Raw genomic sequence first — 14,194 nt, forward strand, 5'->3', positions numbered from 1 at the left:
TTGCTGGATCAAGAAGGAGGAGACGTCCCCGGGTTGTACGTGTGTTGAGCGCAGAGGCACCGTTGTTCGGTGCTTAGATCGGATTCGACCGCGATCTGAATTGCTTCGTGTACGACTCCACCGACCGCGTTCTTGTAACGCTTTCGCATCGCGATCTTCAAGGGTATGAAGATACACTCATCCTCTCCCTCTCTTGTTGCTAGAATCTCCATAGATTGATCTTGGTGATGCGTAGAAAATTTTGAATTTCTGCTACGTTCCCCAACAGTTGGACTATGAAGATACAAGATTGGAGACTTCGTCCCGTGTCCAGATGGGACTCTCCTTTGCGTGGAAGGCAAGCTTGGATATTCGGATATGTAGATTTCCTTCTCTGTAACCGACTCTGTGTAACCCTAGCCCCCTCCGGTGTCTATATAAACCGGAGGGTTTAGTCCGTAGGACAAGAACAATCAGGATCATAGGCTAGCTTCTAGGGTTTAACCTCTACGATCTCATGGTAGATCAACTCTTGTAATACTCATATCATCAAGATCAATCGAGCAGGAAGTAGGGTATTACCTCCATCGAGAGGGCCCGAACCTGGGCAAAACATCGTGTCCCCAGCCTCCTGTTATCATTAGCCTTAGACGCACAGTATGGGACCCCCTACCCGTGATCCGCCGGTTTTGACACCGACAAGGGGGACATTGTCAAATGGGCACTGGGAGTGAAATCTTGCTTTACTACTAAGTCCATTTATCATTTGTCGGGGAAAAAAACATCTCTGACTGTGACAACACATGGATTTGGAATGCAAAACCATCTTTGAAAATCCAAATCTTTTTGTGGCAACTGTTCCAAGATGCTATCCTTCCTAGGGACGTAATGAAACGTTGGAACTGGAAAGGTAACCCTAAGTGTTCGTTTTGCGGAGAGCGTGAAACTTCACAACACCTCTTCTTCATGTGCCCAGTTGCCAAGATAATATAGAGAACTGTGGCTGATATGTTTGGCACCGATCTGTGCCTAGATAATGTTTGGCAAGCCAATGCCTGGTGCTTTACTTTTTTTTTCTTGATGGTGAAGTTTTCTACACTATTGGCTTAGTTCCAACTTGGGCTATTTGAAACTGTCGCAATAGGGCGATGTTTGAATCCAAAATTCTCAAGACCCCTTTTGAGATTGTGTTCTCTGGTTGTGCATTTTTGTCGTATTGGGCGGGTTTGATGAAGCCAGGTAATGTGACTGACCTGAGGACGGGTCAAGATACTGAAGGACCACGCGTCGAAGATGATGCGCATTTGCGCTGCTGTTCGAGATGGAGGGGAGCCCTGATGATCTTTGTCCGACCGCTGCTGATCGTTCTCCCACTTCCTTAGTCGCTTGTTTATGTTTTTAAATCCTCTCTGTAATACTTTGGTCCTTTTCACCCCCTGTGTGGGTGTTCATCCTGGTGCTCTTGCGTGAGCGCGTTTGTCTTGAATTTGGCCGGTCGGCCATAACTATTTGGCGGTGTCATCAGGTTTCGTCCAACGATGCTTGAACTCACTTTCTTCTTCTCTGTCTCCTTTTCTGAACTGGTGTATTTCCGTTATGTCAAAGTAATGGAAAGAAGTTATGCCCGATTCCAAAAGAAAACTCTAGAGAATCAAAAGCGGAAGAGAACTGGGCTCATAGGTCATAGAGAGGCGGCGGAGTGTCGATACCGGAACGCTTTCAGGTTCCGGGCATCCCAAATCTTCCAGAGAAGCAGGAGGATGGATCGCTGGGACGGTCATCTATGGATTTAAGTATGTTGACACAGCCGCTCGTGAGATAAATTATCAAGCTGTGGATCTTCATAAGATGGACCAAACTGACGCGGGCAGCCGTTCCGCAGCGTAGGAACGTGCTTCAGATTCAGATCTGGACCGGATGGACGCATCCCCCTCTGCCAAAGCGCCACACAAACAGAGGAGAAATCTGTGCGTGTCCCATTGCCGGCAGGTAGGTGTCCGGATTGAAAGGTTCGTCATAGAACCAGGTAGGCAGGTACCCGAGAAATGCTACACTTACAGATGGATTCTTACTGATTGAAGTTACGGACTGAGGTGCGAAACCTTGATTGGAAATAAGGAGGAGGTGGGACCCACACTAGTGGAGGCCGCTTGCTCAGTTCAGAGTTCGGGCAAATAGCAGCGGCAGATTGGTTAACTCGGATGATCAATGTGACCATATATTACTCCATTCCTTCAATTCAATAATAATCACGAAAACATACACTATCGACGGATCGCAGAGCAGGGGGTCCTAAAAATCCTACAGCTCAATGGCGATCTTGTGAACCCTTTCCTTGGGCAATGGCATGGACTCGAGCTCGAGGATCACCATGCCGGAGGAGGCGTCGTAAGAGAACTCCGCCGGGGCTGAGCCCAGCGTGCAACTCCTCGGCCGGACCGACGAGTAGGCGCCCAACCTCCCGCGCCCTCGCACTTCCATGCTCACCAGCCCGACCGCCTCGTCGCCGTCGGCAAGGAGGCTGTAGGTCAAGCCTTCCACCGCCGCGCCGCCGTTGAACATGTCCACGAGGCCCACCGGCGCGAACCTCAACCCGGCCGCCAAATCCTGCAGTTCACGAAGATCATTTGATCAGTTCAGGTACAGAAGCGAATTGTACCGCCCACAAATATCGATCAGATTGGACCAGGTGGTGCTGACCTTGATCGGCGACACGGTGAGGACGTCGTGCTCAAGGACCTTGAGGGACACGGGCAGCCCCGCGCCGTCGGGGAGCACCACGAGGTCGCCGGCGCCGTGGCGGTACACGGCGCAGTCGCCGCCCCACCCGTCGCCGCCGTCCGTCGCCGCCTCGGCGATGAGGTGGACGTCGCGGCTCCTGACGCCGCAGGTCAGCGCGCCGGCGCCGGCCTCCTGGTGGAAGACGTTCTTCTTCTCCGCGGAGCTCCACGCCGCGCCCTGGCAGTTGTACACGCCGAGCACGCCCGTGAACCTGTTCATGTTCCAGATCTTGAGCAGGGTGGCGCCGTCGCGCGCCGGGTCCGCGAACAGGCAGTCCTTGGTCGGCCGGCCCGGCAGCCGCGCGCGCAGCACGGTGCCGTCCGGCAGCACCATCTTCCTCAGCAGCTCGAAGTCGTGCTTCCCCGGCGCGTCGCTGACGTACACGGGCCCGCCGCTGATGGCGCGCGCCGAGCCGTGGTAGTCGCCGGCGGGGTGCAGGGAGTGGAACATGTCCCAGTCCGGGAGCATGAACTCGCCGAGGAACACGCTGTTGTAGGCCACCGCCGCGATGTGGATCGTGTGCGACACCGCCTCCCTCGGGAAGAAATCGTCTGACGCTCTCACCACCGCCGTCTGCTTCGAGCTGCACGTAGATTCAGCAGAGATGACGATGAAATTTCTCTGAGAAGATTTGGATGTCGTCAATGGAGGGATTGAGTTCTGTCTTACCAGTAGAGGGCGTCGGTGTTGTGGCTCATGCAGGCGATGATGCCGTTGTCCGGGAAGTTCTTGGCGACGGAGGCGTCGAGCGCGCGGTGGTACTCCTTGGTGAGCTGCACGCGGCCGCCGTGGCCGGCGCCGAGCGTCTCGAGGACGCACTGCACGTCCACCTTGACGCCGTCGACGCCGGCGGCGGCGAGGTACGCGTGGAGCTCGTCGTAGAAGCGGTGCACGGCCTGCGGGTGCACGAGGCCGAGCCCCTGCAGGGTGAGCACGTCGGTCTTCATGTTGGGCTCGTTCTCCGCCACGCCCGGCGAGATCTTGGGGAACTGCATGGTGGAGCGGTAGGCCTCCATCCCGGCGACGCCCGGCCGCACGCCGCCCCAGTAGCCGGTGATGGCGTGCCAGACGTACACGTACTTGAGCCCGTACTTCTCCTTCGCCGCGCGCACCAGCGTCTCGATGCCCGTGGCGGTGGCCGGGTCGTCGCCGCTCTGGAACTTGCTGTTCTCCTTGATGCCGGTGAGCCGGGGAAGGGGCGGCGACTTGCCGGCCTCGCCCACAGAGTCCACGTCGGGGCTCTGTTTGTCGGTGCCGACCGACTGCCAGCCGTCGTCGATGATGACGAACTTGGGCGGCGCTCCGCCGGCGGCGAGGCTCTGGAGCCCGGCCTCGACGCCCTCCTGGGTGACGTCCTGGTAGAAGGCGTCCCACGTGCACCACCCGAAGTAGTCAACGATCGCGGGGAGCTTCTTCTCGGCGCGCGGGCGGAAGGTCCCGAGGCAGGACCTGACGGCCGCGACGGCGCCGGCGATGGCGGCGAAAGGGTCGGAGTCCGCGGCGCCCACGAAGAGCGCGCGGTCGAAGGAACTGGCGAGCGTGCCGGCGTCGCCGCTCTCGACGCAGAGCTGGAGCTCGTCGCCGCCCGCGCCGCCGCCCTGGAGGCTGGCCCGGAACGCGCCCTCCACGAGCGGGAGGAACACGACGTACGACGTCTCTTCCTCCTCCCCGCCGGTGCCGGGGGCCCTCGACTCGACCAGCAGGAACTGCGTCTCGTGCGGGACGTCGCCGCCCTTGTCGCCCATCCTCTGCGCCATCCACCACATCTTGAACCGGAAGCACGCCATGAACCGCACGCCCCTGCGGCACACACCAACCGAAAACCGAATCAGATCAATGCCGATCGAGACTTTACCGAACAGGCACACAGAACCGCGTCGCGTCCTCCGAGATCGCGTCAGGCGGGCGGGGGAGCGGACGCACCTCATGGCGCCGAGGGAGACGACGTGGCGGGAGGCCGGGCCGGCGAGGTCGGCGCCGAGGAAGACGCCGTCAACGGGGCCCCGGGCCGCCGCGGGCGACGCCGACACCGCGTCCGGCACGCCGGACAGCACCGTCCGCCCGCCGACCGACAGCTCCCCGCCGGCGAGCCTCACGGACGACTCGATCGTCATCTCTTCTTTCTCCTCCCTCGCGCTCCGCCGGCCGGACAACGACGCCCCCTTGACCGCCGCAAGAGTCTTAATCGAACACCTACAGCACAGACCAACAAGGTTGGTTAACAAGGCGAACGCAACACCGACGACCGGGAAAACAAGAAAAAGAACAAGAACAAGAACAAGAAAGGGAGGACCGAAGAATGCACGCACCGACGAGGACTGGATTGGGGATCGGGGAGGAGGCGGAGGGGCGGAGAGGCGAGGAGCGGTGGGCGGGAAGAGGAAGAGGGCGCGCGGGTATATATACGCGCGCGAGGAGAGGGGGATGAGGAGGATGCGGCGGCCCCGGTGCTGGAGATGAGTGCTGCGCGCGCCATCACGGGTGGGAGCCGGGGGGCATTGGCGGCTGGCTGTTAAATCTGTTGCGGTCCGCCGGATCGGATGGGGACGAGATGGGATGGGATTGGGTGTGGAAGACGGGGAAGTGGGCTGCTGACAGTGTGCGTCGTTGGTTGTTTGGTGGCGCGCTTTGTCGCTGGTGCTAATCCGTCCAGCTTTTTTCTGCTTGGTTGGCATGGCGTGTACGGGCCCGACTCCCCTCCTCGCCACACGAGGAAGGAACCACGAGGGCATGACTCGTTCGGTTCACAGAAGTTTCAAATTAGAGAACTATGGTGTTCAAAAAAAATAGAGAACTAGGAAAAGCAATATGTGCTATTTTACAAAAACTAATATCTCTATTACTGTGAGACGAATGCTACCCATTGGGAAAAAAACATGAGTGAAAATCACCTAGAAATCCTCCCAAAGAAACGAATGAGACCTCGTAGCGATAGGATGGGTGGCGGGTGATCCTGCTATCGTCGTGACTTCGATGGTGGCGGCTCTCTCGTCTGGGTCTGGAGGCCTCGAGATGGCGGCGGTGGCCCTCCGCTCGGGGTTGGGTCGGCAACCTGGGTACCACGGGTGACGCGTGTGAGGTGTCGGGCAAAAGCTCTCCGTCGGCAATGGCGATGCCTATAGGTGTTGCTTTCCTCTTTGGGGGCGTCGTTGTGGGTCCCCTCACGGTGCCCAAGGCTCCAGGTGAAAACCGCAGTTCGTCTTTTCGGACTTGACAGCGGCGGAGCATCGCGTTGTCACCCTCTCGGGGGGGGGCGTCATGAAGCATCGGCCCCTTTGGTTGCAACAGGATGACGACTCTGTGCATGCTTTCATCATTGCATGTGGCGTCCTCTGGCATAGGGAGGGTGGTCTCAATGGTCTTTTATCTTATACATGTGTCCCCTTTCTCGGTTCTTGCTGTCTCCTGGCAGGATCGACGCTCCACAGCCCATGCCCTCTCTGGAAATGACTTGGTGAGTGTGACTGATGGCTTCCCAAGGTGGCATGGTTCTGTCCCTAGTTGATAGTCTAGATTGGTTCTTCTTCGGTGTGGTGTCTTCTGGGATTGAGTTGGTAGCTAGTGTTCGCGCTACTCGCTTTGTGTTGCTTTTCCTTTTGACAACATTGTTTGAAATTTTGCCTCGCCGATCAGTTTGTGCGATGTTACCTACAAGATTATTCCCAAATGTCTTGTTAACAGACTGCGACGCTCCTTGATGATATGATATCCCAAACTCAAAGTGTGTTTACTTCGGGAAGGTTAATTATTGATAATGCTCTCAGAGTTTTCGAATGTATGCATTTGTTAACCACGTTTAAAGATTTTAGAGCAACTCTAGCAGACCCCGCATCCCGCCGGCTCGCAAAACGCGTTTGCAGTTCGCGGAAAAAGTCTTTCCGGGGTTGGCCCTCCGCTCTGGATTTGGAGGCCTCGAGATGGCGGCAATGGCCCTCCGCTCTGGGTTGGATCGACAACCTGGGTACCACGAGTGACGCGTGTGAGGTGCCGGGCGAAAGCTCTCCACCGGCAATGGCGACGGTGATGCCTATAGGTGTCGCTTTCCTCTTTTGGGGCGTCGTTGTGGGTCCCCTCACGGTGCCCAAGGCTCTAGGTGAAAACTGTAGTTCGTCTTTTCGGACTTAACGGCGGCAGAGCGTTGCGTTGTCACCCTCTTGGGGGCGTCGCCATGGAGCATCAGCCCCTTTTGGTTGCAACAGGACAACGGCTCTGTGCATGCTTTGATCATTGCATGTGGGGTCCTCTGGCATAGGGAGGGCGGTCTCAATGGTCTTTTATCTTAGACATGTGTCCCCTTTCTTGGTTCTTGCTGTCTCCTGGCAGGATCGACGTGTTGGAAATATGCCCTAGAGGCAATAATAAAATGGTTATTATTATATTTCCTTGTTCATGATAATTGTCTATTGTTCATGCTATAATTGTATTAATTGGAAACCGTAATACATGTGTGAATACATAGACCACAACATGTCCCCTAGTGAGCATCTAGTTGACTAGCTCATTGATCAATAGATGGTTATGGTTTCCTGACCATGGACATAGGATGTCATTGATAACGGGATCACATCATTAGGAGAATGATGTGATGGACAAGACCCAATCCTAAGCATAGCACAAGATCGTATAGTTCGTTTGCTAAGAGCTTTTCTAATGTCAAGTATCATTTACATAGACCATGAGATTGTGCAACTCCCGGATACCGCAGGAATGTTTTGGGTGTACCAAACGTCACAACGTAACTGGGTGGCTATAAAGGTGCACTACAGGTATCTCCGAAAGTGTTTGTTGGGTTGGCACGAATCGAGACTGGGATTTGTCACTCCGTACGACGGAGAGGTATCTCCGGGCCCACTCGGTAATGCATCATCATAATGAGCTCAATGTGACTAAGTAGTTAGTCACGGGATCATGCATTACGGAACGAGTAAAGTGACTTGCCGGTAACGAGATTGAACGAGGTATTGGGATACCGACAATTGAATCTCGGGCAAGTAACGTACCGATTGACAAAGGGAGTTGTATACAGGATTGCTTGAATCCTCGACATTGTGGTTCATCCGATGAGGTCATCGTGGAACATGTGGTAGCCAACATGGGTATCCAGATCCCGCTGTTGGTTATTGGCCGGAGAGATGTCTCGGTCATGTATGCATGGTTCCCGAACCCGTAGGGTCTACACACTTAAGGTTCGATGACGCTAGAGTTGTTATGGGAAATAGTATGTGGTTACCGAAGGTTGTTCGAAGTCCCAGATGAGATCCCGGACGTGACGAGGAGCTCCGGAATGGTCTGGAGGTGAAGATCGGTATATTGGACGAAGGGTATTGGAGTCCGGAATTGTTCCGGGGGTACCAGGTGATGACCATCATGTCCGAAAGGGGTTTCGGAGGTCCCGACAAGTGTTGGGGGGCCTTATGGGCCAAGGGGAGGGGGCACATCAGCCCACTAAGGGGCTGAGCGCCCCTCCCACCCCATCTCACGTAACCTGGAGAGGTAGGGGTGCCACCCCTAGGCAGCCTCCCCTCCCGGCTTGGGGGGCAAGTTTCCTAGGGGGTGGGGGCGCCCAAACCCATCTAGGATTTCCCCTGGCCGCCGCCCCCTCCTCTAGATCCATCTAGAGGTGTCGGCCCCCTCTCCCCTTTCCCCTATATATAGTGAGGGGTGGGAGGGCAGCCATACCCTTCCCCTGGCGCAGCCCCTCCCTCCTCCAACACCTCCTCCTCCTCCGTAGTGCTTGGCGAAGCCCTGCCGGAGAACCACGAGCTCCATCACCACCACGCCGTCGTGCTGTCGGAGTTCTCCCTCAACTTATCCTCTCCCCTTGCTGGATCAAGAAGGAGGAGACGTCCCCGGGATGTACGTGTGTTGAACGCGGAGGCGCTGTTGTTCGGTGCTTAGATCGGAATCAACCGCGATCTGAATCGCTACGAGTACGACTCCTTCATCCGCGTTCTTGCAACACTTCCGTATCGCGATCTTCAAGGGTATGAAGATGCACTCCCTCTCTCTCGTTGCTAGTCACTCCATAGATTGATCTTGGTGATGCATAGAAAATTTTAAATTTCTGCTACGTTCCCCAACAGTGGCATCATGAGCTAGGTCTATGCGTAGTTTCTATGCACGAGTAGAACACAAGTTGTTGTGGGCGTCGATTTTGTCAATTTACTTGCTACTACTAGTCTTAGCTTGATTCGGCGGCATCGTGGGATGAAGCGGCCCGGACCGACCTTACACGTACGCTTACGTGAGACAGGTTCCACCGACTGACATGCACTAGTTGCATAAGGTGGCTAGCGGGTGTCTGTCTCTCCCACTTTAGTCGAATTGGATTCGATGAAAAGGGTCCTTATGAAGGGTAAATAGCAATTGGCATATCACGTTGTGGTTTTGGCGTAGGTAAGAAAAGTTCTTGCTAGAAACCTATAGCAGCCACGTAAAAACTTGCAACAACAATTAGAGGACGTCTAACTTGTTTTTGCAGCATATGCCATGTGATGTGATATGGCCAAAAGGATGTGATGAATAATATATATGTGATGTATGAGATTGATCATGTTCTTGTAATAGGAATCACGACTTGCATGTCGATGAGTATGACAACCGGCAGGAGCCATAGGAGTTGTCTTAATTTATTGTATGACCTGCGTGTCATTGAATAACGCCATGTAATTACTTTACTTTATTGCTAAATCGTTAGCCATTGTAGTAGAAGTAATAGTTGGCGAGACACTTCATGAAGACACGATGATGGAGATCATGGATCATGGTGTCATGCCAGTGACGATGATGATCATGGTGCCCCGAAGATGGAGATCAAAAGGAGCAAAATGATATTGGCCATATCATGTCACTATTTGATTGCATGAGATGTTTATCATGTTTTTGCATCTTATTTGCTTAGAACGACGGTAGCATAAATAAGATGATCCCTCATAAAATTTCAAGAAAGTGCCCCCCCTAAATGTGCACTGTTGCGAAGGTTCATTGTTTCGAAGCACCACGTGATGATCGGGTGTGATAGATTCTAACGTTCGCATACAACGGGTGTAAGCCAGATTTACACATGCAAAATACTTAGGTTGACTTGACGAGCCTAGCATGTACAAACATGGCCTCGGAACACAAGAGACCGAAAGGTCGAACATGAGTCGTATAGCAGATGCGATCAACATGAAGATGTTCACCGATGATGACTAGTCCGTCTCACGTGATGATCGGACACGGCCTAGTTGACTCGGATCATGTATCACTTAGATGACTAGAGGGATGTCTATCTAAGTGGGACTTCATTAAATAATCAGATGAACTTAATTATCATGAACATAGTCAAAAGGTCTTTGCAAATTATGTCGTAGCCTACGCTTTAGTTCTACTGTTTTAAGATATGTTCATAGAGAAAATTTAGTTTAAAGTTGACAGTAGCAATTATGCGGACTGGGTCCGTATACTGAGGATTGTCCGCATTGCTGCACAGAAGGCTTATGTCCTTAATGCACCGCTCGGTGTGCTGAACCTCGAGCATCGTTTGTGGATGTTGCGAGCATCTGACATACACGTTTTGATGACTACGTGATAGTTCAGTGCGTAATGTTAAACGGTTTAGAATTGAGGCACCGAAGACATTTTTGAAACATCGCAGAACATATGAGATGTTCCAAGAGCTGAAATTAGGATTTCAGGCTCGTGCCCACGTCAAGAGGTATGAGACCTCCGACAAGTTTCTTAACCTGCAAAGTAAGGGATAAAACCTCAATCATTGAGCATGTGCTCAGATTGTCTGAGTACTACAATCACTTGAATCGAGTGGGAGTTAATCTTCCAGATGAGATAGTGATGGTTCTCCATAGTCACTGCCACCAAGCTATTAGAGCTTTGTGATGAACTATAACATATCAGGGATAGACATGATGATCCTTGAGCAATTCGCGATGTTTGACACCGCGAAAGTAGAAATCGAGTAGGAGCATCAATTGTTGATGGTTAGTAAAACCACTAGTTTCAAGAAGGGCAAGGGCAAGAAGGGATACTTCATGAAAGGCAAATCAGTTGCTGCTCTAGTGAAGAAACCCAGGGTTGAACCCAAACCCGAGACTAAGTGCTTCTGTAATGAGGGAACGGTCACTGAAGCAGAACTACCCTAGATACTTGGTAGATGAGAAGGCTGGCAAGGTTGACAGAAGTATATTGGATATACATTGTATTAAATGTGTACTTTACTAGTACTCCTAGTAGCACCAGGGTATTAAGATACTGGTTCGGTTGCTAAGTGTTAGTAACTCAAAATAAAAGAGCTACAGAATAAACAGACTAGCTAAAGGTGATATGACGATGTGTGTTGGAAGTGTTTCCAAGGTTGATGTGATCAACCATCACCTGTTTGCTCTACCATCGAGATTGGTGTTAAACCTAAATAATTGTTATTTGGTGTTTGCATTGAGCATAGACATGATTGGATTATGTTTATCGCAATACGGTTATTCATTTAAGGAGAATAATGATTACTCTATTTATTTGAATAATACCTTCAACGGTCTTGCACCTAAAATGAATGGTTTATTGAATCTCGATCGTAGTGATACACATGTTCATACCAAAAGATATAAGATAGTAATGACAGTACCACATACTTGTGGCACTGCCATTTGAGTCATACTAGTATAAAACGCATGAAGAAGCTCCATGTTGATGGATCTTTGGACTCACTCGTTTTGAAAAGATTGAGACATGCGAACCATGTCTATTGGTATATATGCATGAAGAAACTCCATACAGATGGATCGTTTGGACTCACTTGATTTTGAATCACTTGAGACATGCAAATCATACCACATGGGCAAGATGACTGAAAGGCCTCGTTTTTCAGTGAGATGAAACAAGAGAGCAACTTGTTGGAAGTAATACATTTGATGTGTGCAATCCAATGAATGATGAGGCACACAGTGAATATCGTTATGCTCTTACTTCACAGATGATTTGAGTAGATTCTGAGTATATTTACTTGATGAAACACGAGTCTGAATTATTAAAAGGTTCAAGCAATTTAGAAGTGAAGTTGAAGATCATCGTGGCAAGAGGATAAAAGGTCTATGATATGATCATAGATATGAATATCTGAGTTACGAGTTTGGTACACAATTAAGACCTTGTGAAAATTGTTTCATAACTAATACCGCCTGGAACACCATAGTGTGATGGTGTGTCCGAACATGATAAATGCACCCTATTGGATATGGTGCATACCATGATGTCTCTTATCAAATTACTACTATCGTTTATGGGTTAGGCATTAGAGACAACCGCATTCACTTTAAATAGGGCACCAAGTAATTCCGTTGAGATGACACCATATGAACTATGGTTTAGAGAAACCTAAGCTGTCATTTCTTTAAAAAAAATTGGGGCTGTGACGCTTATGTGAAAAGTTTTGCCTGATGAGCTCGAACCCAAAGCGGATAAAGTGCATCTTCATAGGACACCCAAAAACAGTTGGGTATACCTCCTAATTCAGATCCGGAAGCAAAAGTGATTGTTTCCAGAAACGGGTCCTTTCTCGAGGAAAAGTTTCTCTTGAAAGAATTGAGTGGGAGGATGGTGGAGACTTGATGAGGTTATTGAACCATCACTTCAACTAGTGTGTAGCAGGGCACAGGAAGTTGTTCCTATGGCACCTACACCAATTGAAGTGGAAGCTAATGATAGTGATCATGAAACTTCAGATCAAGTCACTACCAAACCTCGTAGGTCGACAAGGATGCGTACTACTTCAGAGTGGTACGTAATCCTGTCTTAGAGGTCATGTTGCTAGACAACAATGAACCTACGAGCTATGGAGAAGCAATGGTGGGCCCGGATTCCGACGAATGGTTCGAGGCCATAAAATCCGAGAGAGGATCCATGTATGAAAACAAAGTATAGACTTTGGAAGAACTACTCGATGGTCGTAAGTCTGTTGAGTACAGATGGATTTTAAAAGGAAGACAAACAATGATGGTAAGTGTCACCATTAAGAATGCTCGACTTGTTGCTAAGATGTTTTTCTAAAAGTTCAAGGAGTTGACTACGATGAGACTTTCTCACTTGTAGCGATGCTAAGAGTCTGTTGGAATTATATTAGCAGTTACTGCATTATTTATGAAATCTTGCAGATAGGATGTCAAAACATTGTTTCCTCGACGATTTTCTTGAGGAAAGGTTGTATGTGATACAACCAAAAGGTTTTGTCAATCCTGAAAGATGCTAACAAGTATGCAAAGCTCCAGTAATCCTTCTAAGGACTAGAGTAAGCATCTCAGAGATGGAATATACGCTTTGATGAGATGATCAAAGATTTTGGGTTTATACAAAGTTTATGAGAAACTTGTATTTCCAAAGAAGTGAGTTGGAGCACTATAGAATTTCTCATGAGTATATGTTGTTAACATATTGTTGATCAGAAATGCTGTAGAATTTCTGGAAAGCATATAGGGTTATTTGAAAAGTGTTTTTCAATGGAAAACCTGGATTAAGCTACTTGAGCATTGAACATCAAGATCTATAAGGATAGATCAAAAAACGCTCAATAATATTTTCAAATGAATACATACCGTGACAAGATTTTGAAGGAGTTCAAAATAGATCAACAAAGGAGTTCTTGGCTATGTTATAAGGTGTGAGTATTGAGTAAGACTCAAGACCTGACCATGGCAGAAGAGAGAGAAAGGACGAAGGTCGTTCCCTATGATTTAGACGTAGGCCCTACAGTATGTATGCTGAGTACCGCACCTGAAGTGTCTTGCCATGAGTCAGTCAAGGGGTACAAGAGTGATCCAGGAATGGATCACATGACAGCGGTCAAACTTAACCTTAGTAACTAGTGGACTAAGGAATTTTCTTGATTATGGAGGTGGTAAAAGAGTTCGTCGTAAAGGGTTACGTCGATGCAAACTTTGACACTAATCCGGATGACTCTGAGTAGCAAACCGGATTCGTATAGTAGAGCAGTTATTTGGAATAGCTCCAAGTAGCGCCTGGTAACTGCATCTACAAGATGACATAGATATTTGTAAAGCACACACGGATCTGAAAGGTTCAGATCCGTTGACTAATAAACCTCTCTCACAAGCGAGATATGATCAAACACCATGGGTGTTGGATTCACTACAATCACATAATGATGTGAACTAGATTACTGACTCTAGTGCAAGTGGGAGACTGTTGGAAATATGCCCTAGAGGCAATAATAAAATGGTTATTATTATATTTCCTTGTTCATGATAATTGTCTATTGTTCATGCTATAATTATATTAATTGGAAACCGTAATACATGTGTGAATACATAAACCACAACATGTCCCTAGTGAGCCTCTAGTTGACTAGCTCATTGATCAATAGATGGTTATGGTTTCCTGACCATGGACATAGGATGTCATTGAGAACAGAATCACATCATTAGGA

The 14,194-nt window shown here is 50.0% G+C and overlaps 1 protein-coding gene across 1 annotated transcript; it reads right to left on the bottom strand.

Moving 5' to 3' along the window:
- Positions 1 to 2,167: 2,167 nt before the first annotated feature.
- On the bottom strand, positions 2,168 to 5,244 carry LOC119339011 (probable galactinol--sucrose galactosyltransferase 6). Its single transcript, XM_037611201.1, has 5 exons — positions 5,070 to 5,244; positions 4,684 to 4,953; positions 3,430 to 4,560; positions 2,680 to 3,343; positions 2,168 to 2,586 (listed from the first exon to the last, which is right to left on the bottom strand). The coding sequence occupies exons 1-5, from the start codon at positions 5,234 to 5,236 to the stop codon at positions 2,281 to 2,283; spliced, it is 2,538 nt and encodes an 845-aa protein (XP_037467098.1). The 5' UTR covers positions 5,237 to 5,244; the 3' UTR covers positions 2,168 to 2,280.
- Between the last annotated feature and the right edge of the window lie 8,950 nt (positions 5,245 to 14,194).

Source organism: Triticum dicoccoides, chromosome 7B, assembly GCF_002162155.2.
Source record: "Triticum dicoccoides isolate Atlit2015 ecotype Zavitan chromosome 7B, WEW_v2.0, whole genome shotgun sequence".
In the NCBI taxonomy this organism is placed as follows: Eukaryota; Viridiplantae; Streptophyta; class Magnoliopsida; order Poales; family Poaceae; genus Triticum; species Triticum dicoccoides.

Excerpts from the sequence above, each read along its gene's own strand:
- LOC119339011 (XM_037611201.1), bottom strand. The coding sequence starts at position 5,236 with ATGGCGCGCGCAGCACTCATCTCCAGCACCGGGGCCGCCGCATCCTCC. Across the intron at positions 3,344-3,429 it reads AACACCGACGCCCTCTACTG|CTCGAAGCAGACGGCGGTGG; the intron begins GTAAGACAGAAC and ends ATCTACGTGCAG. Across the intron at positions 2,587-2,679 it reads TCACCGTGTCGCCGATCAAG|GATTTGGCGGCCGGGTTGAG; the intron begins GTCAGCACCACC and ends CGTGAACTGCAG.